At 39.4% G+C, this 27,126-nt stretch overlaps 3 protein-coding genes across 5 annotated transcripts; 1 reads left to right on the top strand and 2 right to left on the bottom strand.

Annotated features, from left to right (window-relative positions):
* Positions 1-241: 241 nt before the first annotated feature.
* On the bottom strand, positions 242-2,811 carry fzd2 (frizzled class receptor 2). Its single transcript, XM_004552275.3, has one exon. It carries the CDS (start codon positions 2,645-2,647, stop codon positions 1,010-1,012), a length of 1,638 nt encoding a protein of 545 aa, XP_004552332.2. The 5' UTR covers positions 2,648-2,811; the 3' UTR covers positions 242-1,009.
* An 880-nt stretch (positions 2,812-3,691) lies between these two features.
* moto (minamoto) lies at positions 3,692-11,054 on the top strand. Of its 2 annotated transcripts, XM_076883350.1 has the most exons (9): positions 3,692-3,806; positions 4,133-4,255; positions 4,556-4,658; positions 5,902-6,074; positions 6,184-6,288; positions 6,445-7,927; positions 8,411-8,545; positions 9,498-9,675; positions 9,760-11,054. In XM_076883350.1, exons 3-9 carry the CDS (start codon positions 4,596-4,598, stop codon positions 9,948-9,950), a joined length of 2,328 nt encoding a protein of 775 aa, XP_076739465.1. In that variant the 5' UTR covers positions 3,692-3,806; positions 4,133-4,255; positions 4,556-4,595; the 3' UTR covers positions 9,951-11,054. The 2 variants fall into 2 exon arrangements, with proteins under 2 accessions (XP_076739465.1, XP_004552329.2); XM_004552272.2 differs by lacking the exon at positions 3,692-3,806 and having other exon boundaries at positions 4,069-4,255.
* Positions 11,055-11,635: 581 nt separating this feature from the next.
* ccdc43 (coiled-coil domain containing 43) lies at positions 11,636-14,066 on the bottom strand. Of its 2 annotated transcripts, none has more exons than XM_004552274.6 (5): positions 13,844-14,066; positions 13,237-13,330; positions 12,194-12,326; positions 11,985-12,037; positions 11,636-11,855 (listed from the first exon to the last, which is right to left on the bottom strand). In XM_004552274.6, exons 1-5 carry the CDS (start codon positions 14,015-14,017, stop codon positions 11,668-11,670), a joined length of 642 nt encoding a protein of 213 aa, XP_004552331.1. In that variant the 5' UTR covers positions 14,018-14,066; the 3' UTR covers positions 11,636-11,667. The 2 variants fall into 2 exon arrangements, with proteins under 2 accessions (XP_004552331.1, XP_023008293.1); XM_023152525.3 differs by having other exon boundaries at positions 12,194-12,329; positions 13,844-14,063.
* Between the last annotated feature and the right edge of the window lie 13,060 nt (positions 14,067-27,126).

Raw genomic sequence — 27,126 nt, 5'->3', positions numbered from 1 at the left:
TCCCCAGATGTTCAATATTTTACAATTTACTGACAGAGTAAGTGATTAACAGGCGAATTGTGTTTATACTGACAGGCTCAACGTACGTGGATTCCTTGTATTTCCCTGGGGGATAATTCTGTGTTCAATAATCACTTTAACTGTTGCCCGTCAGTCTGAGGCAACAGATGTTCAGGTGTGATACAACCCTCACCCCTTGAGAAAACAATGTGGCTGTGCTTGAATTAAAGAAAATCACACGTTAACAACAGGGTTTAATTGTTAAAACAATACTGAACACATATAAGAGCAGAAAGATGAGAAAAAAAACCTCACACAAAGCATGATGTTCCTGTCTAACCACAAGTTCAAAATTCATAGTCATGAGTTGATATCTGTAAATTCTGCAGAGACTCTGCACATGTTTTCCGTAAATTAAGGATAACAACACAATGTTCTAATCTATAATCACAAATTAACAGAAAAGAAAACGCAAAAAGAACAAAAAACAGGCATGTCTTTGTTTGGGCTTGTGGCATTCATACAGTGCAAAATTACTTAGTTTGAGTACACTAGCAGATAAGGTAAAGTATTTACTTTTTAAATACAATAATATAATGTTGTGTTTTTACAAATACTATTTACAATTTTGTAAAACTGTACATGAAATGTTTTTGCAAGAGTTCAAAAAAATTCAAATCAGTCATTCAGTCTGTGTTCTATTGTCTGCTGGATCATCACTCCCCAGAGTTTATGGAGGCTTTAAGAAAGGAACCAGAGAAGGTGAGGAGAGCAATCAGCACATGGCATCCATAGCCATGATTGTTATTTGTTCACACAGTCAGGTTCAGTCTGTGTTTATCCAGCTTGTGTTTTTCTCAAAATCCAACCCTCAGTTTGGCATGCAAGTGGGACTAGAAAGCTGAGGCAAACACAAATGCTACAGCTACTCACTGTGCTACTTACCTATGACATGAGGTATAGATAATAAAACAAATAATAATCCCAGCAACACTCATGTGCTTTCACTCTACACAGTGGTCTCTCCGTGTTTGCCATTTGTCAGCCTTGTGTAAAACTTATGCCAGGAGTTCAGAGTCTTTCCAGACCAGATCCAGAAACCAGAGGTGATGCCCACTATCAGAGTCATCAGATATTTGATCATGAAGACGGTGAAGTCTGGTGTCATGTGGGGTCCAGGATGCATAGGGCAGGGAATGGCCAGGCTCCTGCAGTTGTGGCTGACCCAGCTGTGCTCCCAGTGGGGCCGAAAGGCCTGCTCATAGAAGAAGCATGCAATAACAATGGTGGCAGGTACCGTGTAGAGCACGCTGAACACCCCGATCCGTACCATTAATCGCTCCAGCTTCTCCGTCTTGGTGCCATCGTGTTTCATGATGGTGCGGATTCTGAACAGTGACACAAAGCCAGCCAGCAAGAAAGAGGTGCCGATGAAAAGATAAATGAAGAGAGGGGCCAAAACAAAGCCCCGCAGAGGATCCAGGTTGCTGAGACTCACAAAGCAGACTCCGCTGAGCACATCACCTTCAATCTGCCCAATGGCCAGGATGCTAATGGTCTTGACAGCTGGCACTGCCCAGGCTGCCAGGTGAAAATACTGAGAGTTAGCTTCAATGGCCTCGTGGCCCCATTTCATACCTGCAGCCAGGAACCAGGTGAGCGATAGAATGACCCACCATATGGAGCTGGCCATGCTGAAGAAATAGAGCATCATGAAGAGGATAGTACAGCCTTCTTTTTTGGTGCCTTGGACTATGGTCTTATAGCCATCAGGGGTGAAGCTGTCATTGCACGCCACCCTATCACCGAGGAAGAAGCCTGCTATGTAGGCAATGGAGACCATAGTGTAACAGCCAGACAAGAAGATGATGGGCCGCTCTGGGTATCTGAAGCGTTGCATGTCAACTAAATAAGTGGTTACTGTGAATAACGTAGATGCACAACAAAGCACAGACCAAACTAGAATCCATATGCGCGAGAAATGAATTTCTTTATCACTGAAAAACATTTTCCCACCGCTCCTAGATGACTCACAGGGAGCGGCACAGTCCTTCTCTTCTAAAAATTTATAATTCAAATATGGGGGAACTTTAAGAACAGACGGGCAATGGAATGGCCTTCCACGTGGGGGGATTATGGAGACATCCGACGTTCCTGGAACAGATATAACCGGAGGGACGGTGGCAGTGGAGGAGTCATTTTGGCCCACGCAGATTTGTCCATCTCCCAGCACAGGGAAGTTTTCGCAGCGCAATCGGTCCGGCCACTGAAAGCCAAACTTGTTCATAAGAGCCTCGCAGCCCTGCTTGGCCCTCTCACAAATCGATCTGCATGGAGGAATGGCCTTTTCCAAAACTGTACAAACAGGCGCATACATGGAACACAGGAAGAATTTCAACTCTGGCGAGCACTGTACCTTCACGAGCGGGTAAAACTGGTGCACTTCGAGCCCTGCGTCCTCCTGGTTGGAATGACCCACTAAATTGGGCATGATGGTTTGGTTATAAGCAATGTCCGTGCACAGAGGTATCGAAATCGGCTGACAAAATCCATGTTCCGGGACAACTATTCCGTTGTCGCCTTGATACTGTGCTGATATCAGCAGGGGCAGCAGGACCGCAAAAAAAAAAGTTTTGCAAAAACGCATCTTCCCAAGTTTAAGTATCAACTACAGCCTGATAAAGTCGCTGTAAATTTATCTAGTGAGCTCCTTCGTATTATCAGTTCTCCAGTAACAGTAAGTCTCTATAGGGGGGCAAAGTTGCTCCTCTCTTTGTTGCTTAGTCTCTGCTTAAACACTGCTGGCTGACTTTTTTCTCTTCTAAATACTCAAATTCCCTTCGGGCCAGCGTTAGTGAGAAATACGCCACAACATCCGGTACAATCTTTCAAAATAAAATCCCAATATGATTTTGAAGGAAAATACTCGAGTCTCAGATATTTTTGCTTTAATGCCTAACACCCGCACCAACACCATCATCAGTAACAATCAGCATCATAATCATAATCGTAGCTTTGGTTGAAGGTTGAAGGCAGACAATCTATGCAGTTTCAATGGCATCTGTGGCATCAGAGCCAGAGACTCTGGAGACATTTGAGTCAGGAAGTGACAGGGGGTGACTGAACACATGTATTATTATCATGGACAATCCATTTCACCTACTCCATTCTTCACTGTGGAGGCAGCAGGGCTGATTCGCTATCAGGCTTATTTGTTATTCTACATTCCCATTGTTGTCTGTGTCTATGATTTATGGGATATGTGTAATATGCTCTTTTGCACAATCTGAGTCTTATTTTAAGTTCATTTTAATTTTCTTTATTGTTATCGCTTATTGTTATACACAATTAAGACAGAAAATCAACAACAACCTTGCAGAAAATAAGAACTTCATGATGGGTACTTTTACTTCAACAACTTTAACAATACTTTAACAATGTTCTTTTTATTCTAAATTATAGTGTTTTTTTTATTTTTTTATTTTTATCTCGGACCCACATTCTTGCATGGATTAAGAGGGTTCAATATCTGACCTGAACAACCTGCACCCATGGATTACAAATTTGGGGGTTCTTTTGTCGACCAAAATCGGTTCTGTTCCGTTTAGGCCCACTAGAATGCGCATGCTCTTATTTTGAAGGAACACTTTCTTGTCTACTGGTTGCATTTTGAGACGCTTTGAAATTAACTCCACAGCTGGAGTGGTGTGGTAGAATAGACTTTACAAGCGCCCCTTAAACTAAAATGTAGATAGGAGAAGGGTTTCGTGTCACTTTCAAGTGTCCATCAGTAACTCAGTTTGTTTGTATGTACTAAGATCATAATATCTTCATTTTAAAATTAATTTAATGAACAAACTGCAGACCTAAAACTGACTACTACCACTTATATTAGAAGAAATGATTATTATAATAAAGATAGTATTTACATGTTCTGCTTAACATAGCCTATATAGCCTTTATACACAGTTTCTGTGTAAGGTGTTTTTTATGTTAGCACCTGCCATGCCACACCATGGTATAAATTATGGGGGAGGGGATGCCGCTACATGTTGCTATGCCCCTTTGTTTTCTGCTTGATGTTAATTGGAGTAAAAGTATAATCCCTCAGCCTCAGCCAATGTGCTTTCAGGTCGCGAGGGCAACATCGAACATCTCCTGGGTGGACTTGAGGACGGCACGAGAGGGATTAAGGCGATGATTGTCGAGAAAACTGTTGAAACTCCTTAAGTTCGCCTTGTTTGACTAAATGCGGGTAGGTAACTTTAAACGGTACATTTTGCTGACCAAAAAGTTAAAAAATAAAATAAAATTAGAAAAAATTTACTGGTAAAAGCGTTAGGCTAAAGCTACGGGTTAAATTAGCAAAGTCATCATCAAAGTTTGCTAGCTTGTCCAGTTACATAAACGGCTAGTTAAGTTTGCTAAGTTGGCTAGCTGAAAAGTTGCCTTTTCTCGAAAAAGTAGTTTGCTAATGTATTTTCCATATCTGTCAAATGTCTTAATTTACTATGCAAATCTTTATAAAAATGTTTCGTTCTTTGTACATTGCCAGAGCTGTAACCGAGTACTGAAGAACCAAAGGGGAGTTCAGAATGGCGTTTGATGGACGTCAGAGCGCATTTGCAAATTCACTCTTCCACAGCTATCAACGTCAGGTAAGCAGGAATAAACAGTAATTTAGGCTAAGGTACTTTGCATATTTGAAATATCTCCATTTCTTAAGAGTTTATGATAGGCCAACTCACTGATGATAATTTTTTCCCCTCCATAGTTAACCATATTGGTTAACTTGGGTTATGGGACAAAGGAAAAAATGCAGTTCATCCCAAAGGTTTTTTTTTTTTTTTTTTTTTAGTTCAGATTAGAACCACACTAAGGAATGAAACAATGTTTTAATTATGATCTCTAAAGTTGTGCTTGCAATTCTTGGAAGTTTTTCTTTCTTTCTTTTTTAAGTTCCTTGTATCGCATAGAGATGTTTTAAAATTGTCAAATAAATAGGTCTACCCTGGGGTTTCTTCCCAGTTGGATGTACTTGTAAACCTTCTGTTACACATCCCAACCACCTTAACTGGGTCCTTTTGACATGCAGGAGCAGGGGATCTACTCCAGGAATTCCTTTGGACGTCTGAGCTTCTTAACTTGTCTTTTAAGTCTGAGCCCAGCCACCATATGGAAGAAACTAATTTCTTCTGTTTGTATTCATGACCTCACTTTTTTGGTCAATATCCAGATTACCTGATCCTAGGTGAAGGTTGGGATATTGATAGATTGGTAAATCAAAAGCTCTTTGTTCATTAGGCAGTCCAGTACTGCTAATGCCACACTGCTGGTCCAACTTGCACTCTGTCTTCCCATCACTTGTGGATAAGATCCCGAGATACTTGCTTCTTGAACCTTGCTTAAGGCAGTCTCTCTCCCCCAACACAGAGGGAGCATACCACCGTTTTCCAGCAGAGAACCATGGCCTCAGATTTGGAGGTGGTGATTCTCATTGCAGCCATTTCATGCTTGGCTGCAAACTGCTCCAGTGTACGCGGGAGGTCACGCTTTGACCTTGCAAAAATCCTCTGTGGTATAGTATGAGATTCCCCCCCCCCGCCCCCGCCCCCGCCTGGCTATGCTTTGAGATCCTGTTGATGAAACTCAAGAACAGGATTGGAAACGAGAGGCGACCCTCTCACTCCAACACCCACTGAAAAAGCTGCTAGGCTTTTGCCAATATATTTTAGTTCAAAAACTGGCAAATAAATTAACATTATCATTTCAAATGTAATTATTTGAAATAATTTCAATTCCGTATTTTTACAGAGTTAAAATTGTCTGTGAAAGTTTTAGCTTAAGTGTTGTAATTTGCATTAGTTTGCCTTATATGAGATTGGATTTTCTTTATTTCAGGTGGGTGTTAATGCGGGAGGTGGAAATGGCAGTACGGTAGCAATACCCTTCATTTCCATCCCCAGTGCGTCACAGCAGGAACAGGACACTGCATCCTATATGCCCTGGTCTTATTCTACTCAGGATGATCCTTATGAACTCATTAGATGTGCCCAGCCCAGCATTAAAAGCAGGTATTCACCTAAATGAAGTTGTAAGCAGTTTCATTGCTATGCAGCAATGCTTGTTCAATCAAAACGGCTATTTGTTATTTCCTAAGAATTTATTTTCTGTTACTTTAAGGAAACCCCCTGAAAATGCTGATTATGGTGGTGAGAGTGATCTACAGGGTCTAGTGTCAAATATTTTGGATGATGCAGATTCACAGGATAGCTTCTACAGTGAAGGGTATGTCATTATTGTGATGCATGTAGTAGTTTACTTCATGCTACAGTGTGCATTGTAAAACGTAATAATCAACAGAATAAGATATGTGAAAGTTTTACCTGCTTAAAATAGTTTGTGATTACTGTCACTAAAGGAATTCCTCAATTCCTCTTTTAGGACCCTACCTACATGCAATCCCATCTGGTCTCCAAAGACATTGAGTGAAGAACTGCTACAGTATTTAGAATCTGAGGCAGAACTGCAGCATAACCCTTCCTTTACTCCAAACTATGTATCTCAGGAAAGTTTCAGTAAAGCACAGCATCGGTCAGGAGACAAAGATGTTGGTGAGCTAATGCAACAGTCGAATGGCCTTGTTTCTAATCGACAGTGGCTTTTTAATGGAGAGAGCTACCTACCCCATCCCCAAAAGCTGCCACCAGGTCTACCAGTACCAAATGCTGGAAGCAGCTATACATCACAGATGCAGCAGAACAAACATGTCAACATGCCATCTTATAATAAAGGAGTCAATGGTCAGCCTTTTAATAATTTTCCTGACATCAGTGACATTTTTAGACCTCAAAGTGAAAACAACACACCCTGTTTTGAATCTTTCTATGAAGATAACTACATCCAGAACAGCATAAAGCCAAATGGTAATGGGCAGTATGTACCAGAACACATTAACCATCTGGTCAGCAGCTTTCAGTCATTAATGACACATGGGAATGATGGTGTGTATTGTGGAGACCTGGGAAACATGCATAAGCAGATAGTGGGCATGGACCATGAAGACAACGTGGCTGAACAATGGAAAATAACCAGTCCTACAATGTCAAGACAGAATTCTCCTGGAAATCAGATTCCAAAACAGCTGATGGGGGAATTGGGGACAGTGCAAAGAGAAAGAAACAGAGTGAAGAAACAAACATTCAAAAAGGATGGCTTTCAAGATCTACCCAATTTCTACCCTCAAAGCACAGAGTATGTCCAACAGCCAAAGCAATTCCCTACACTGTTAAATCCCCCAAATCAATACCCCAAAAAGATGGTGCATAGAGAGAACATAAATGTAACTACAAACCAGTATTCAAAACATCAGCTGCAGAATAAGACAAAATCTCAGGTTCAGAAAGAAAAAAGCAAAATGCAAGCAAATGGATTTCTAAGAGAGGGCTTTGCTAGGAGGCCCCAGTTCAACACTTTCATGAGAGAGGGGGAAGCACAGCTCCTTTCACAAAACCCATACTTTGACTTCCAGGAGACTGTGCAGTATAAAAGATTTGATGGTGAAAACGGCATGGTCAGTGCAGGGAATGTACAGCAGTTCATGCCCTTAATGTATCCTGTAAATGACCCCAGGAGGTACTCGGGGATCCCTGTCAAATCCAACTTCAGCTCTAGATCCACACAGCCTTATGCAAGTAGTGTTCCTGGCATGGAAGCAGATGATGTGATTCCACTTAATGAATCTGCAGCTTTCAACTCCTACCTCAGCGACATGAGGACCCACAGAAGGGACAGTACTTATCATGGAATGGCCTCAGCAATGACAACTTCAGTGTTAAGGAATCATGGAGGACCAGTGATTCAGCTTTACTTCTACCTGGATGAGTGTTATGAGCAGTGGAGGTGTTTGGAGAAGGAGAGAAAAAGGGTATGCCATCAAGTCCTGATTTTGTGTTAGAGGATATTAGGAGTAGAAGCCCTCTTCAATCTAAAGTTATAAAAAAAGTTTATTTTATAGAAATTAAGTTAATGAGGTCATTTGCTCAGCTGATGAAACATGATACAAATACAGCTTTTGTGTGTGCAATACAACTGAATTATACTAGTAAATGTATTTTTAGTCAGCTTGGGTCCAGAATAGAATAGAATAGCCTTTATTGTCATTGTACAAGGTACAACGAAATTGGAGTGCCACTCCCTTGGTGCAAAATGCAATAATAAATATAAAATATAAAAAGTACAATAAAACAACCGAATCTCTCTATTGCTAATATTTAGCATCAGCTTGAGAAAAATCTGTTTGCAGCTTATGATGTACAAAAATATTTTGTTGGTATTTATAAAAAAAAAAAAAATTCTACCCTTTAAAAATTTTTAAGGTTGTCATATTCTTGTATATTTTCTATTTTAGACAGAAGTCATCCTTACAAAAACATTTCTTGAGAAAAGAAGTCCAGCAGTGACCAACAGTAACCTGCCCAAAACTCCACCAAATCCCACAAGAGTTGACCACCTCATTGTTAATCAGATAAAAGAACAAGCAAAGGTGAGAGCCCTGAATTTAATGCTTATATACTGTCACCTACAAGGGAATTTTATCACAGCAGTTACCAGTTGTTAACAGTTACAGGCAACTCAGTTCCTACATTTTTTTTTTTTTTTTTTTTTTTTTTTTTTTTAAGCAGGGGCACTAATTAAAAATCATACATGCATATAAAATACTGCCCCAGTAAGGCAAACAGTTAATCTTAATTGTTTCCTTACATTGTATTTATAATAGATGGGTTTAAATTGTGGCCTTGGTCATTTTTTGTGGAGTGTGTCAATTGCTCAGACTACACAAACAAACAAAAACCCCATAAGTGGCAAATACACTAACATGACCTAACTTATAGTAGTATACAAAAGTCTTGAGCCACCAATTTCTTTTGTTTTTCTTCCAAGCAGCCAGACTGTCTTGTAATTTTTTTTAAAAAGTGGTTTTCAGCAGTATTTCTCCAGGGTTTATGAATGCCTATTAAAGTAGTCATTTACACATGCTTTCCAATCCAGTGCTTTAACATGATCATTTCTTTAGAGGAATATTTTGTTTTGTTAAGCCTTATAGCATTAATCTATGAATCATTCAAGGATAAAAAGCCCCCTAACTCTGGGGCTTTCCACATAGAGCAGACAACTTAGGAAATAACCAATTTTAAATTGTGTCTTTAGACACTTTACTAACAGCCTGTTTTTATGTCTAAATATGCATATCATATACATGCATATCTATCTATATATTGTATTTTCACCTATTGCCTATAGTCAGAGCAAAATTAAAAGAAATGAAATGTTTTAAGACCTTTGGACATTTTAACTGTAAACCTAGTCAACTTCAATATTTTTTTTTTTTTTTTTTTTTACATTTTGTATTATTTTCATGCATGATATGTCATCATTCCTTGGGATTGGTCTTTTATTATTATTTTTTTAATTGATCTTTTTGTGATGTGTTACAGGTGGCAAGTCTTCTGGAGAAAATGGAGTGTCTATGTGGTGTTCCCCTTCCAGCAAACATCCACACAGCCCTGAAAAAGAATCATATGGCCATTTGTGTCACACAGGCAAGATGTAAGGAGGAGGCTGTGAACATGACCAAGCACCAGTGGCAGAGACCTAATTTCACAAAGGACCGAGGTAATCCACGTAGTGGTAGACAATGTTGTATGCATGTTCCATGCATGTTCCATGTTGCATGTCCTAATGTGTTCTTTTTCACAGACACCTTGTTGGTGGTCGTGGCTCTGAAGGACCTAGCTGCTACCACTAGGAAGCTCTGCACAGCTCTGTGGTGTGCCCTCCAGATCACACTGCCAAAACCCATCATCATCCAGGATCATCATATTATCAAGGAAGACGCAAACAAGGAGAAGTGCCCTTCTTCATTTGAAAGATACTCTTTTAGGTTATAATTTAGCAAGCGACAAGTATGAGTTGAAGATAAAATTAAAGTCACTCCACATTGCCCTGCTTTTAAGTGTTCTATAGCTAGCAGGGTCAATGAAACAAAGGTTATTGTAGTATTACCTAACTGAAAGTCAAAACCACATTTTATCTGCAACACAAAGATCACTGCAGAGTATGAGATGAGCAATTTAAAAGTGCGATGACTTCATCATTTGGTTTCAGAGAGCTTCTTTCGTTGTGTAGGAATTGCATGAAATATTTTATCCTGCTGCATCTTAACTTAATTTCATTCAATTAGTGTCAGACGCAATCAACACAAATCTTGCACCATCACTGTTGTATTTAAAGGCACTATTTATGTAGAAGATTTCAGTCAATCTTCATTGTTTTACTTATTTATTGGAATGTAATGGAACCTCAGTTCTGGGTATTCCCAAGCAATAATTGATTCTCAAGGGCAGTAGCTTAAAATGAACATGCTAATTATTAAAATGCTTTCTGAAATATTCCAACTGATTTCAACAGCTTCAGTTTTTCATATTTAACTTTAAAATTCTACAATGGGAAAAGTTTTTATCTGCAATTTGGTGCCACTAATGTAAATTTCTAATAAAAAATATAGATTTTAAGTTTTAATCACACTTCCAGCTAGAAACATGGTATTAACAGACACATCGGTGGGATGTTAAACTCTGAAAACACTGAAATGTTCAAATACTTGCTGCATATCAGTGTCAATAGTTTTGGATAAATGTTCCATTTAGTATTTAACACTTTAATTATTTGTTATTAACTGTAATCATAATTCTGTTATGTGAAATGTAGTCTTAAGCGAAAATATGGTCAAGCTTTAAAGTGTAGCATCTAAAAAATTGAATGCATTAATCAATTAAAAAACATCAGTGAATTGACAGTTTGTCAGCAAGGGACCAAAACATTGAGGCATTACAAAGAATTCTCAGGAAATACATATTGTGTCATTTCTTCCCTCGTGTGCTTTGTGAATGAGCAGTGTTGTTCTATTCCTGCTATTTTAATGTTTCTGTTGGATTTTTTCTTGTTTGAAGTGGGGAAAAAAAGCAAAAATAAAGCAATTTCCTTGCTGAAAAGTGTTTTTTATTTTTTTTTAATTTATTTTAAAAGATGAACCGTAAACATTCAGAATGATGGTACATAATATATTTGAGGTCATTTACAACTGCTGTGTTCTTAAAAAAAACATTGAGTTATTACAGCAGCACATGCCTTTAATCAAAAATGTTTTGAAAAATGAAGGCATTTGCAAGATGTGGCAAAGGATAACAGGCTCAACTGTTGAGTTAAAACTATTTGGGTTTCTTCACCCCCCTTACGATTAGTTCAATTTCAGGTTCAGCAGTATAATTTCATCATTTAAGGTTAAATGTACTTTTAGCCAACTCAAAGCATACTATGTATTTGTTGGAAAAACTATATTTGGCAGACTTAAGTGAAAATTTGACTAACAAGGGATTGACCATGTTCATCATTGACATACAGCTTTGTTTTTTTTAAACATCTGTTTAACTCTGAAAACAAAAGACATTTATTTTTATTCTTAACATATAGTTTGTTATTCACACACACATGAGAAACAAACAAGGGTCTGATGTGGATGGTGTTCAGCTGAAAAAGAGCCAAAGACTTTTTTTTTTAAAATATTGTAGCAAAAATCTTTTTTACAAAGTGTCCTTTCTTTTGGTTTTATCTTTTGCGTTCACCCTTCTGTGTACGCTTCTTCTCCTTCTCTTTTCTGTCCTGTTTAGCTAGTTTGTCCTTCTCTCGCTGCATCTTGTCCATTTCCTTCTTCTTTTGAGCTTCTTCGCGAGCCTGGTCCCGCTTTTGCTTTTGTCTGTTCAGCACCAGCTCCACATTGGTGTTTTTGAACAGGCCTGACACTTTGAGTAAAGGACAAGTGGAAGAAAACTAAAATCTGTACACATCATGGTTATGTATCAATTATCCATTCTTTGGGTTAGACTTGGTTACATACAATTGTAAAATATCTGCACAAAGGATACTTTTATCATTTCCAGTGATATTTCCAGTTGTTGGCTCCTCTTCTTCAGCTTCAGTGCTTTAGTCAAGGAAAGAACTGACATCTTAAGGGTTATGACTGCACTGGATGAGACAAACAGTTTCCCTCATTTCCTTTGCATGGTGAAAAATATGGATGATTGCCAAACTGACTGCAGACTTACTGTTTTTTCAATCAATAAATCAAGGATATTCCTCTTCGTCTGTTACATTAGCATATTGAGCGAGAAGGGCTTCTTTCCTTTTCTTGGACTCCTCAGACACCTCTTTCTGCTTCACCACAATCTGAGCTTGTTTTTCTATCATACTGGCAATGGCCTGGACCTCTGCTATAGAGAAGAAAGGACAAAAAATGTGCTTTTGCTATTTTAGATTTTTTTCCTCTCTCGCTGTCAGTATATAGGTTTACTAGCAGATGGAGCCATGAGGGCAATATGTCTCCACACAGCATAACACTTCCTTATAGTTATGTACATAGTCAACATTCTCATTCCAAACTCAAGCCTACATTCTGGTTTCAGTCTTGGGGGCTGCTTTTGTTAGTGTTTCCAGGAAATCTCTCCCTTGGATAGAAGTGTCACAAAGCACTCTGCTTTAAACTCAAGGCAAACGATCTTCAACTCATAGATGTAATGCTTCTGTAAGTTTAACCAGTATTAAAGACAGCCTAAGTAGCAAGCTGTCTTTTCCCTTTTCAGTCTGGATTTAAATAAACTGATGAATCTGCCATCCTTTGATGAATTTATTCTTGTGTTCTTTGTAGAGAAGATATACAACTTTGATCGCAGACTACAGGCTTACCTGTGATTCCTAGATTTTTTAAAAGCAGAGTTGAAGGTAATGCCTTAAGCTTTCAGGTCCCTCTTCTGTGGAACTACCTCATAGTTTAGATCTGGGAGACAGACACCCTCTCTACTTTTAAGAGTAGGCTTAAAATGTTGAAAAGGTTATATTTAAGGCTGGATCAGGTGACCCTGAACCATCCCTTAGTTAGGCTTCATTAAGCTTGGCTTGCTGGGGGGCTTCCTATGATGTACTGAGTGTTTCTTAACTCACCTCTTTTCACCCTGTGTGCTTAAACACCACTATTGCATTTTAATCATTAGTAATTATTAAACACTGACTCGCTCCCATGCTTTGGCTTTTGTCCTGTTTGCTTTCCCCTTACTCCCAACTGAGTAACTCTGAGTCAAGGACAATAAATATGGTATCGGGAATGAATCAGTCATACAATACCATCATCAGCATCCTTTTTGGCTGCAGATTTGCTGCAACACTCTTCCCACTGCTTTATGATCTGTTTACAGACATCTTCCACTGTGTTCTCCTCCTGTACACAAATGACAGCGAATTCAAGCAAGTCACACAGAAGTAACAACTCGAATTCTGACCTCACTACATAAAACATATTTTTTTCAGGAGCAGTGATAAGACAAGAAGTTTAGATACGTTATTTTATCTATCTATATATATATATATATATATATAAACTGCACTAGGTGATTTACTGTATTTTTTCTGAGCCGCAAACGTAAAAACGTCTCGGAAAATGTAGAAAAGCCTTTATTTGTTACGTGGTGCGCATCATTGCGGCTTAAGACCACATTCATCTAAAACCTGGCGATTTCTTAGTGGGGTTTGGCGAAACAATTTGACCTATATTACTACTGGATCTTAGCTAAAGAAACTTAATAGCATCTACGGTCGATCATTAGTGCCACATATAGAGGCTGACATCAGCACTGTCACTTGGTAAGCTACCAGGAGACCGACAAGACGGACAGCAACAGACGAGAAAACACAGCCTTGTTGGGAGAACCGAACATGCGCTTCGAATATTCACCAAAAATGCAGATAAAATTCCTTGAAGCGCATCTTCTTTCTCCTCGTCGGTCTCCTCCTCTTGCAGAATCCCTAAAATGTACGCCCCATACACCTCACGATCCACTTCTAACAAGTCCAGTCGATCATTTAGCCAGCTTTCAAACTCCCCGGCGTCTGTCAAGGGCGCAGCCATCTTGGCCCCTTTGGGTCCTACGATGCAGCTCGGCTGTCCGTTGTCATTGCCTGCGAAAAAGAAAAAGTTTTAAAGGTGTTTGACAATTCAGCATTTCAATACAAAGGACAGAAAAAGCGCGACCAAGGTAATGAATCGTTTTTATTTTGTAACAAGCTAATACACAAATGTAGCAGCTGATTGGCTGAGTATATGAACTTAAAATCAAATTTATCTCTCGCTGTTGCTTTGAAAGAAATGCTGAGGCAGTTTGCGTGCCAATTACTATTTTTTCTTTAATTGTAGCATTTTTGAAACATAAAGAAAATGTTTATGCAGTCATAGAAATGTGTATTTTTTACTTATAACTTTTGTCTCAACATGAATTTAAGCTGTAATATTTATTCACAGCGTGACACTATTAGCATTTTTTGTATTCTTTTGCAATTTCTTCTGTTTTCAGCCACAAGATTGTAGTTAAACTGAGACGAAAGCTGTCGTCGTTTAATGAGAGAAACTCTGCATCCATTCCTCATACAAGTAGCTTATAGACTGTATTTTCTAGTCTTTCCTAATTTCTGTGATTACCTTACCAAACCACCACACGAAGGGTCCCTACACTTTGCCCCCTGCAGAGTAAATCATGCACACAGATTATACTTCAGGGGTGCACCTATAAAGCTAAATTACAACTCGTAGTCTATGAACACAGGTCTTGTCAACTGTCCATCTGAATAACATTTTCTGTGATAACTTTATCATGCTGCTTGTTAAATTGATTTAGCAGCCAAAAATTGAATCGGTGCTAAATGCCCAGCATTGGCAGTCGCTTAAGTGCCCTGGGATACTGCCACGAATACCAAAGTTTTTGATTGAAAATTAATGTTTGATTGTTCCGCAGTTTATACAAGTACTTACGCACTCAATCACGCTTTGAGCAGGAGGCGTGCCAGTATTAGTCTAATTGAAATGTTGATTTCCAAATAATGAGCTATTCTTTGTAAACTCGGTGGGCAACTGGCAATCAAAAAACCTCTTGGCAGAAGACAATCGTGATCAAAACATACCAAAAATACTAAAGAACTATTTGTTTCCGCCTTCTAAATTGGGACAAGTCATCTTTGAAGATTGAGGCTAGGAGAAATAATTGACGGAAGCAATTTCCATTACTGTGAAACAGATGTTGCATGATGAAGTTATGCACATTTTTAAAGTATTTACTATTATCTTTTGTAGTATTTGATTCAGTATATATGTAAATTGAGTCACACGAAATGCAGACTTTAGTGATGATCGGCATGTGTGACATTCTGTTTTTGGCCACTGGGTGGAAGTAGAAGACAGATTTGTTTATTTCTTTGTTTATGGTGAAGACGATGGATGAAGATGAATTTAGCTGCATGACAGGCATTTGAACCTCACTTAGTATGTTTTTCATTTTAAAATCCCAATGTGCATTTGCATCAGAGTCGATTTGTTAAAATATAGTTGTTTGCAGACCTGTTGAAGAAGAAAATGCCCTGCATGATGTCTCTTCCTCTCCTGTCATCTAACACTGAGAGAACCAACAACACCTTCCAGCTGTTTGAATATAGTAAAACACAAGTGAATGGTTTGATCCTGCTTCTAGAAAGCATTTTGTGGAAGGGTGGTTATTTGTTACCCCTTACACACACACACGTGCATAAGCGCGCATTTCCCTTCCTGTTGCTCCCACATAATAGTTTCACATGTCGATGGACTTGCAGTAATGAAGTGTGAAGCTTCTGTGACGCCACAGGGAAGCTACCGTGTGGAACTTTACTCTCTATTTTAGTGCACCACCTTCGGTTCCTTACAGCCCATTGGCTTATGATGGCTTATATATGTGGTTCACTTTGCACATTATTGTAGGTAAAATTAAGTATAAGCTTCATCAAACACACTTAACAATTGTGAAGCCAGACAGACAAGTTTTAAATAACATAAGGTACATAACGTGTAGCATACTCAGTGTTTTACATACATTTAAAGTTTGCTAAGGAAGCAAAATCTATGTCTCTAGATTATCTACCGAGGCATGAATATTGGGAAAATATGACAAAAATAGTGGGTCTAATTTTTTTCCCTCTCTCTTCATGTGTTCACATGCTTCAGTTAGCATTTGGTGCTGGATAAAAATTGTTCAAACTGTGCAAAAGTTTCAGCAACTACACAAGAAACAAACAAACAGAAAAGCAGTACTTGGAAAAGCTTTTTTTAGAGATGAAATTTTTAAATGTGGAATTAAAATGAGGTTTCCAAAATCTGCAGTTACACTGATCCGTCCTTTAGCAGCAGTTTGTCTTGAATTCTTGTATTCAGTACCAAAATGTTAAGGTGTATCAATTTCCTGTATCCCTACTCCCAAAATAGTTCCCTTTTAACAGAGTGGCTTGCAAGTGAGAGGGGAACTGCCATTAAAACAGGCTGGGGTAGTCATATTTCAAGCTGAGGGGCCCAGGGTCGATGCATAATGCCACTGCCTCTCATAGTACTGCGTAGCTTTAGGACGCCTGTCCTATTTATATTGAGGGGCTGTGGATTGATGCGAAATGACGAGGGCCGCGAGGCTGCTGAGTGGGTGGGCATCCACATGCTCTGCTCCACAGGCAATCCTCTACTTCTATGCACAGACGCGCAGAGATGCACACTTGTCTTTGTGTCGCACTGCCACCAGCCTTAGAAAAGCCCTACAGTCTCAATGTGCAATGTCCTCTCTCTGTCAACATATCCTCTATCCCAGCGTTAATGTGACAGAATATAACCAGAGCCCAGAACAACCAGGCGGTGCAGTGCAATGAAAAACAGCATGTGTAACAGGCATGTTTCCTCATCTTCTATAACAGTTTGCTTTCTCATCACATTGTAACTCAACATGTAGCAATATTGAAAGTTTGAGATGCTGCTAATTCTTTTGAATAAGGCTCTTAAGTCTGATTTTGATTATTTATTTATTGTGCACATGGTTTTGGATTCAAATGTACATAACGTGTACTGTTACACTGCAAACGTATTGTGAATTTATTGAAAATTATTACAGTAGTATATTATTTTGTTTGCTACTTATTGCACAGATAAAGTGAGTGTTTAATTTTCCTGATTTTAGAGTGTACAGTATATGAGTGGTCTGACCTATGAGACGTGATGGGTGGGTGGACCAGAGCGAGGCAAGTCACTGGTTCTGTAATTACGCCAATACAATATAATAATTCTACTATTATCGCTGTGCTGCATTTGAATTTTTTAATTGGTATGTCTGTTTGTTTCCCCCTTTCAATTCTCCCAACTCACTGTCACACACATACGCTCTGTCCCCTCTTTCACTCATGCTTCTTACCCCCGCTTCTACATGGAGACTTTGACTGGCAGTTTCTCAGGTTAGTAGCGAAGTAGTTGGCAAAGTCGGTGAGAAAGTGGGGGAAATTTGTTAGCATTATAGCAACCAATAACCAGTCATGTTTTAGGACCACAAGCTTTAGCTGTCCATCCATTATCATCATTATTTAACATTGCTGCCACGTTCTTACATGGTAGCCATCCCACCCATTTAAGTAGTAGTTTGACTATTTGGGATAAGAAAATGCTTTTTGCTGTATAGCAAAATGATATAAGATGCATTAACTCTCGCATGTCTTTATATGTTCAAGGCTTCAACAACAGCTGGTTAGCATCGCATACACTATTTAAAACAAGGGAAATGGCTAGTCAGTCACTGCCTAAACTCCGCCTACCAGGAAGGTTTTAAAAAAATCATAGTGAAAAAGCTACAAATTGTATTTTTAGAATGACAAGTCTCCTTCCCAACTTACTGTCAAGTAGTAAGTCTATTTCTAAAGTGCTGAACTATTCCTTTAAAAGGTGTCCATTAAAAAATGTTTTTTTTTGTCTTCCTACAGAGAACAACAGCTGTGCTCAGCTTGAATTCACGTCGTTTACGATGTTCAGAAGTGATTTTTTTTTCCCAGAGGAAAAAAAAGGATCATGAGCTATCAAATCTTCTGATGTTACTTCCACAGTAATCCACCTCTCTGTTGTCTACCCCATATGTCTTCATAAGAGTCAAAGTTTCACCAAAATGTATGTACATTGCCTCTCTTTGCTTAACCCCTAACAGTGTGCGTACCAGAGCCACAAATGGAGGCATATTTGTTAATAGCATTGTGTGTTCATTAGCCCAGCGGCAGATTATTTTCTTCATTAGTTAATAAATTATTTGTTAAACAAAATGACAGAACAAATGGTATAATTTCAACAAAATACATGAAGACATCATGTTTCAGCAGTCTAAACATCTAAAGATATTTGGTTATTAGGTGAGGCATAAAATTGTCTCATTCAAAGTTCAGTCTAACATATTTGGCATTTTTGATCAAAGCCCTAACTTGCTTACCAATGTTGTTAAAAAAAAGTAAGCAGGATTAACTGATTTACAACTTCAGATTACATTGATAATACTGATGCACCATGTGTACCTTTTTACAGATGGTTCAGTATAGCGGTACCCAGCCACCAAAGAGTAACAAAATAAATATTTTTGCTATTTCTAGCATTTACTTGGTGACTTTATTGAAATTAAACAGATACAACTGGTAAATGATAGTAGATTTAAAAACTTGATATTCATCTCTCTAATGCATTGGAATAGTTGTATACAGCTGCATAAAGTAGTCAAGCAAAGTGCAAGTACCTGCCTCAGTTCCACTGCCCTCTGTTATAGTGTGAAGTCATATTAATTAATAAGTTTTAAGGCAAAGTTGCGATGTTTGAGTATGCAATATAAAGTTAGTAGATTTGAGCTGCGTTTTTACCTCGAATGGAATAAGTCATTAAATTAAAGATGTTCTGTTTGACTTGTTTAATGATCTTTTGGGTCTCTTGGAATTTATATGCTACATAGCAGTGAAGCACACTGGTTCATCATTTGTAGGTGCCCTGTGACTGTGAGTGTCTTCGGAGAAGAAAAATTAACTTGGAATAATAGCTGAGGGAATAATCTGGTTATGTGTAATGAGGACTCTTATTAGTAGTTATGCGCCTATCAGGAGTGTGGTGGAGGTGGACTTCCCTCATCTCCCTCTCTAGAGGCATGGCACTTTCACTCCGCTCATCTAGCTTTTTAGTGTGAATTGTGGGCAATTAAAACCCCACCATGTAAGAGTGGAAAAAAGGTAATGAATATGGAACACTATCTCAGAGAGGTCCGCGGAGACTGCTCGTCGAGTTCTGAGGTTTCCATTCTCCAAATCATTGGGAAGCACAAAGACCATTTGACAGTGTTTTTTTTTTTTTCCCTCCTTCTTCTTCTGTCCCTGGCTTGGTGTGCATGTGACTCCCCAAATGACAGCCCAGAGGTTTTAAAAATGCGAAGCCCATCCTTTAGGCTGGTGAACTTGCGTGACCTCTGGCAGTGAGGAGAAACTTTTTGTCGTAGGTTTGGCGACCTGCCTGCCTGACCGTGCCAGCGCCCGCCGCTTCTGAGCAGAACATGGGAGTGATGGGAAGGGGGCTGAGTGGATGTGTCTAGACAGCCAAGTGGAGGAGGGCAAATATTTAGCCATGCCACTTGGGGAGGAGATCCAGGACTCCTCTCCACACTAAGGCATGCCTCTTAGACACCGAATAAGGCCACGTCTCCGTCCTGCTCCCTACGCTGCTTCGCACTCTGTATTCAGGGTCACGGATCTCATTTCTTGGATAATATTTCAAGCTGGCCACAGATGGGGAATTAAATTGAAGACTTGAGTTGGTATGGTGCATAAAGGATAGATTTTGGTGGCTTTGCTGAGCTGATATGAAAAGGAATTGGATACAGTAGATTTAGCTGTACTGAGGCTGGCTTTAAGGCTCTTTGTAAATTAATGCATTAAACGTTGACTGAGTTGTGAGCATCCTGAAAGCAGAACAACCCCCTAAGTCATCAGTTATTATCCGCTGTGACACATGAGTCACCTCATTTTAAACCGCCTTGTTATTTTGCTGTTGATAGTTGAATGTAATACTTACCCTCTCATTTACAAAACAGAGCCTGCAGAGCCAGCATGGTATTTGACAGCACTGCAGGCTTTTACGTGCAAGCTCCAGTACCTTCCCAAATTCACTTCTGATACAAGGAAAATTCCATGCATTTTTTTCTCCCTGTCTATACCACATTTGAATAAGCCTGTAATCAGAAAAATTGCTGTCAGATGACTACCTAACAAGGCTTCTCACACCAGGGTAAATATTGATTCAAGTGAAACAGCACGTGACAGTTTATGGTAATGGCACAGTGCCACACTGACAACAATACACATCATCCTGTCACTATTCTGGCAGGATTTTGACACTGAGGGGAGAGTAAAAGTTAGAGGGATGGAGAGCAGATCGACGAGGCTTATGCTCAGTTGCTCGTGGTGAATTTAGGTGAGTGCTGCAGACTGGCGTTTGTGTCGCGTTTGCTGATGGGCTGAGTAAACCCTGCTCTACTGGTAGCCGTCACTCACCCACACATCAGACAGCGCGGTGCAGTCTCATGCCACCTGTGTTCTCACAGTGTCTTTATGATGATCTGTCTCTCTGGCCTCTCAGTCTTCATCTGGTCCCTCTGCTTAGAGCCAGCAAGAAGAGCTTTTTTGTTCTGATGGGAGAGAGCTTAACACACACTCGTGCATGTTGAATAGGAAATCCATCAGAGTTTCTCCTCTAACCATCAGTAGCTATCATGCAGTGCTGAAATGATTAGTTGGTTGATCAATATTCCAATCAGCAGAAAATTTTCTGTGGCAGTTTAATAGATTAATCATTAAAGTGATTTATCCAATAAAAGTTGTAGACATTTGTTTCTTAGAAGCGATCATTTGCTTTGCTCTGTCATTTTATTGCAAATTGAATGTCTTTGGAATTTTGATTGATCGCTGGTGGGATTTTCTAGTATGGATTAAATGATTATACTGACAAATCAGGAAATATATGTGTTTTTCTCAATTTTGTCAAATTCTTCAAGGGACAGTGCTCACAAATCACTGCATAAAACAGTTTAGTTCGAGCCAGATAAACTCAGCCACCACTAACAACTGCAGACTTTCCTGTAGATTAAAAAAAGGCAGAGAGCCAGAGCATTCGTAACAAGTTTAACTGATCCAGTACTTTAAATTTACCTTATAATTCTCCAAATAGATATAATAAGTACACTGTGAGAGATTTCAAATTGACACTAAAATGTGCAGAAAGAAAAATGGCTGCAAACGTACATCCAGCCGAATTAGGGCTTTAATGATCACAAAACTCATGATGGGACCGGAAAATTACATTCGTTTCCTCCTCTCTCTGCACACTACAGCACATTTGTAAATTTCCAGTATGTTACCCATGCAGGCTTAATCTCGTAAACACTACATACATATTTGAAACTCCCACCTCTCTGAGTTAATGAAAGCATTTGTGTCACTTTAATGTAAAGGCTTGTAGGACTTGCCCATCTGTTTGCAGTTGTGCTGTTACAGTGTGTGTCATCAGAGTCTACAACCCTACAAATTATAGCTTATTAGCACCAATACTAGCAGTGACAACATTTATCAAGGAAAACATCTTCTATTCTCCCTAATTGTCCCCTCTAGGGCCCGCTGTTATGTGGACCGGTATCGACGGGCAGGCGCTCATTAGGACATCACACTTGAGCTGATGAACAGAGATTTAAGGGGACATGTCCATCCTGATTGGTTAATTTGATGTGAATAGAATGACACCACATCTGGAGCCGATGAGGTATTTATAGTCTGGGTGAGGATATTGAAACACACACCCTTAGTTTGTGTGCTTGGGTTCGTGAACTCTCATAGAGCGGTGCCCACAGGGGTTGCCAGCACAGCCGAGGCGGGAAGGAATATGAATAGCTGGCAGGGAACAGGGTGCCAGAGGTGGAAAGGGCAGGGAAGTTTATGTCAAAAAACAAGAGCGAGTAACTGATATTCAAGTGTATCTGTCAGTCTCTCCTAGCTTACGAGAGTGAGTGACAAAGGGCACAGGTCGGCCTGCTCTGAGGGTTTTTTTTGTTTTCTTTGTTTCTCCTCAACAATGGGCTCTTGTCTGATATAGATATGCTTCCTGTCTGTCAGTTTTACTCGCTGATATTTTGTCACTTTTACTGCGTGAAGTGAGACTGTAGACCTTTACATGAATGCCTGTGTGTGTTTCTGTCCTCAGATTGTGATCTCCAGTCAGGTAGAATTGTCCCCGCTGCTGCCCTAGGTTCACAGTGATACCTCCCTCCTGCCACTTTCCACTTTACACAGCTAACATCCTCAGGGAGTGACAGATAGAAATCAGAATCTAAGCCCGGCGCTCAGCAGCTCAGTACCTGCTCAGTGTCTGCTCCCAAATGCTGTGATCTTTTAAAAGGCCTTTGCCTCTTAAGTCTGAGAAGTCTCAGAGTCTAGATTTCTTTTTCTCAGGTTCCCCGTACGATCTGCTGCTATAGGATTGTGCATTAAATTCATTTGCTTTAACCATCCACAGTCTTGTTGCTTTCACTATCACACCAGGAGCTTGCTTACCATGATTTGTCACATTAAGGACCATACAGGCAAGCCATGTTTTTCCCCAATTTGTTCTGGTGATCAAACCTAACTTTTCTTTCCTGCCAGTTAGAGAGCTTTGATGTCTATCTGTGGAATGGGTAAGGATGGAAATGCAGCTTGATTCTGGTGCCTTTGGCTACTGAAGGCCAGACTTGTGCTCGCACAAGATAATCAGCACTTCTCACACAAACAAGATAAAAAATTTAAAAAAAAGTGAGAGAAGGATTTACTTCCATCCTGCCTATCAGGCACCCACTGAAGACAGGGGAATTATTTTGGCAGCAACACTAATGTGGTGACGGTTGTTGTTTCCTAAACTGATTTCCTTAATCCTCCACTTGTTCCACACTTTGTAAACATTGGGGCTTGATTTTGTAATCTGGGAGGTCCCATTGACGCACAGACACACATGCAAACACACAACCAACAACTTGTCCCCCTAACCCCCTCCTCGTCAGCCACTGCCCTAATTAGTCAGAATTAAGACGAATGCCTGGGCCTCACACGATCAATTGGTATCGAGCGGACCTTCGCTCGCCCCTGCCTGGGGGCCTCTCTTGGCCGGCAGATCATTTATATCAATCGCTTTTGTTTTTCTTTCCTTCCCTCTTTCCATTCTTCCGTCCACCAAATGCAAGATTCAGTCTATTGGTTGGCATGCAGAATGGCCTACCTGCTGCCGTGTTAACTGCTACAATTGCATTTATATCACAGCCACATTTTTTTCCAAAATATTCAGGGTCACATAAACCTGTCACATTAATACCTGTGTTATCTAACCGTTATCAGGTGTTTGAGTGTTTTCTGTGTACTTTATGCTATCTCTTTGTACTTAAAAGCTCACAATTTAGGAGCAGCAGTGCTGCTCCCCTACCCTTTCCTCTTTTGTCAAATACATTTGCCTCTATCACTTGCTATTCTGGGTGAAGAATAATAACTACTTATTTTTTTGGCCCAACACAATAATCAGTCTACAGTGATACCAGTTTCTCACCTCCTTTTTGTCTTTCACTGACCTTTTTTTGTGCTGTTTTGTTTTTGCTTTGCACCCCTCTCTGTTGTTCCTGTTTCTTCTGAAAAGGTGAGTCACTTAGTTTCATTTTTATGTTTTCTTTTGTAACCTGCCTCTTTTTGTCTTATCTTAATAGTCCAAGTATTTCTTCTTCTCCAAAACTTGGAGACAACACCAGAAGAATTTTTGTGTTGCATTATTCTTGAGTTTACAGGCACGACACCTTAGGGAAATTTATTTATAGACTAAATTAAATGGGGGAAAAGGAAAGGGTACAAAAGCGCACTTTTATTACCTCCTTTCTCCAAGGTTAATGGTACAGTAGTCAACTGCCACTTACAATAGATATAGATCCAGTTTGTCCTCTGTGTTTATCTCCATGGGTCACTGAGTGTGTACTTCAGTGTACTATATGTTAGTAGTACCTGAGGGTGTTAGAAACTGAGTGATTTTGCCCTGGAAGCAAGTTTAAACCTCTCAGGTCAAATGCCTTTTCATGTAGCATGCTTTGTGTGCATGCCTGGTGCATTTGTGATGTTGCAGAGAGCAGCGATGGCCTTCATCCACGTATGTGGTGCCAAGCTTGGATGGCGCGCAGCAACACTTCAGCCTTCAATGATTTGGAAACTGGCTCCATGATTAGGATTCTCCATTCTGTACACCAGAATGTAGCAGTATGCCTTTGGTGTGATTTATTTGGAGTTCACTTCAGAGAAACCTTGGGTAAATGTCTTAAGATAAATGTTTAAGCTAAGATATACTTTAGGGTGCAGTTAAAGTTTGATAGTGTCAGATGAACTCTATATACCTGTGTTAGATCCCAGTTACTCCTGTACAGGAAGTCTAGACCAGCTCTCTGTGTAAATAGTCTCTGCGTCTAAATAGTATTACCTTCATGCAATTGCCAGAAACATACATAAGCCAGTAGGGAGACATGCCTTGCTCTAACCGTCGGATACCTCCCCAGCTTCCTCTGTGATACATTTAACTGAGCAGCCCTATTAGTTAAATACAATTACCAGCCACACCCGTTAACATGATCTGTGTACTTGGTGAAATTATTAGGTATTTACTTCAGTGGCCAGGAAAATGGGCCTCAAGGATCTGTTAATTTTGTGGGCCAGAACAACCCATAACATTACCATTAAAAAGATGCAAAAGTGAGTGTGCACATTTTAGACTTTAAATGCAGATAATATATTTAAGGATTTTAGCCTTTGCATAGCGTGCATATAAATCACAGTACAAAATAAACTTTAAAATCCAGTTTGCATAAATCACTTTACATATCACTAGAGCTAATCATAAAAACTACTGCAAAAACTACCACTCATCTTGGAAGGAGTGAGAGGAGTAAAACTATTGCCTGGCCAGTAACAACCCATCTCTGAATCTGATGAGGAAGTAGCAACTCTGTCCAAAGTCCCCTAGTTCCCCCAGAGTCCAAGAGTGAGCAGGAGGAAAGTTCTTGTAAATCCAATTCTGAAATCACAGTTGTTTGGTCACTGATAATCCTTCAGTACTCTTCATTTTATAATTCAATTACGAATCTTTAGCACAATTACTTCTTCTAGATTATCTGCTCATGCCAAGGTGCAGAGGATTAACAGGTTGTTATTACAGAAACATCACTTTTTATCCCCTCTCTCCACTCCTGATATCACTCTTAACGCACTGATGATTTTTAGTTTAAAAACTGTCTATAGATGGCGACCCCCTTACTTCCTATTCATAACCTCATTACAGTTCTCTCATTCAGAGTTATAGTGCAGAATCATTACATTTACTGTTTTTATTACATCTTTTAATCCTGAATAATGTATTTCAAACCTCCTCGACAGTGTCCATTTGTGTGTATTTTATGGATAATGTATGTTATGTTTAAAGGTGATGAGTGAATGTTTTTATTTTGGCACTCTAAAGTCCCGGCTTTCCTGGCACAAAGACATCTCGTCTATTTTCCACATACTCTGTCGTTTTGTTTATTTCACCGCCACCTTCTGTTTAGAGAAGGTGACGGTTTTAAACTCCTGCCTTTCTCGTCCATTAGATACTACTGGACAGCTATCATCTGTACAAACAGATGCTCTATATTTCTGCCTTGAACTCAGGGTCATGGAGGATATAAAAGAGGAGGAAAAACACAGAGATGGAGGAGGGAAGTTACTCTATACTGTCTTTGTGGATTAATGGGAGGAAAAGTGGGACTATTAATCCTCCTTTCCCATTCTGTGGTGTGGAGTATAGAGTTTGATGGAGACAAAGTGCTATGTAAATATTAACCAGTGTATCCTTTCACAATTTTGCCCATACATTTTCTGCTTATTATCAGATCCTTAATGAGTCACAGAGGAGAGACACACTCAAGCTCTCTGTGTGTGTGCGTGTGCTTGATTGGGCGGGATGGTTGGCAACCACTTCTCCATTTCTGCTTAATTTGCCATTGTGAACACTATTGAGTTAAGTGCCCTAACTTTGTTTTGCTCCCCAGCTCCCTGCTGCGCTAGCATTACTCCACTTGGGCTACAAGCAATCAGAGAAAAAGATACAGGAATTTAAGGGAAGAGGGACTGCAGTAACACGTTTTAACTGAGGAGCATACCAATTAATGCTGATAAAGAAGAAGGTACAAGGAGATTAATATCTGGACCCATGGTAAGTGTACCGTGCTGACAGGTGGTCCCTATTAGGCCTTCTGAACTGGGGAATCAACTCTGGCTACTCTGAACTTCTGCTACCTTTACTAGCTGTATGGTTGTTGTAAATGGCACAGACAGTAGCAATGATGTGGCAGAGAAGACATTATGGAAAAGTAGAGAATGCGTTGGTGGAATTTATCCTCCATGTGACCCCTAAATGAAATCAATGAAATTGATTAATTCTTCCACAAAGCGTACCCTTCAAGAGAAGCATACACTAGCAAGAGCTGGCACCTCAACCTTTTCATCCAGTGCATTAAATGATCACAAGCCACCTGCAGCAGAAAGAAAAATCTGAAAAACAGCTAAATTATATGTTCGCGTTTTTGATATACTGTTTGGCTGCTCATGAAAGCAAACTTGATTAGAACCACAAAGGAGTTAATTATATTCTGACCTTCAAGACCTCACTCACCCCAAAAAAATATTTTTGCACAAAATATTGACTTTAATTTATTAGTCTACATTGAAATTTTACATATTTTGTATAAATACAGTGTAAACTATTAAATTGAATTGAATCTGGTCAAATTAAATATACTTGATTCATATACATTCAGTTTATGCCAAGTATTTTTTTTACATAATTCTGAATTATTTGAATAAATAATCCTTTGATTTTACATCTTTCAGCACAGGTCAAAATAAGTGCTGAAGTATAAAAATGAACAGCTAATCTGTGACCCCCTTTTGCCTTCATAATTGCCTTAATTCTTCATGACACGAGTTCAACAAGATGCTGGAAACAAGATTTTGTTCCATATTCACAGTTGGTGCAGATTTGTCAGCTGCACATCCATGGTGCGAATCTCCTATTACATCCCAAAGTTGCTCTGTTAGATT

The sequence above is a fragment of the Maylandia zebra genome, linkage group LG4 (assembly GCF_041146795.1).
Source record: "Maylandia zebra isolate NMK-2024a linkage group LG4, Mzebra_GT3a, whole genome shotgun sequence".
Taxonomy (NCBI): Eukaryota; Metazoa; Chordata; class Actinopteri; order Cichliformes; family Cichlidae; genus Maylandia; species Maylandia zebra.
This window is presented reverse-complemented; position numbering and strand designations above follow the sequence as displayed.

What these genes read in the sequence shown, in the direction of transcription:
- ccdc43 (XM_023152525.3), bottom strand. Translation starts at nt 14,017, where the DNA reads ATGGCTGCGCCCTTGACAGACGCCGGGGAGTTTGAAAGCTGGCTAAAT. An exon ending in GAATTTTATCTGCATTTTTG is followed by an intron (nt 13,331 to 13,843) that starts GTGAATATTCGA and finishes ATTTGTGTACAG; the next exon opens with GAGGAGAACACAGTGGAAGA. An exon ending in AATGTAACAGACGAAGAGGA is followed by an intron (nt 12,038 to 12,193) that starts ATATCCTTGATT and finishes TGACTAAAGCAC; the next exon opens with TGAAGCTGAAGAAGAGGAGC.
- fzd2 (XM_004552275.3), bottom strand. Translation starts at nt 2,647, where the DNA reads ATGCGTTTTTGCAAAACTTTTTTTTTTGCGGTCCTGCTGCCCCTGCTG.
- moto (XM_076883350.1), top strand. Translation starts at nt 4,596, where the DNA reads ATGGCGTTTGATGGACGTCAGAGCGCATTTGCAAATTCACTCTTCCAC. An exon ending in CAGCCCAGCATTAAAAGCAG is followed by an intron (nt 6,075 to 6,183) that starts GTATTCACCTAA and finishes TGTTACTTTAAG; the next exon opens with GAAACCCCCTGAAAATGCTG. An exon ending in TAATTTCACAAAGGACCGAG is followed by an intron (nt 9,676 to 9,759) that starts GTAATCCACGTA and finishes TCTTTTTCACAG; the next exon opens with ACACCTTGTTGGTGGTCGTG.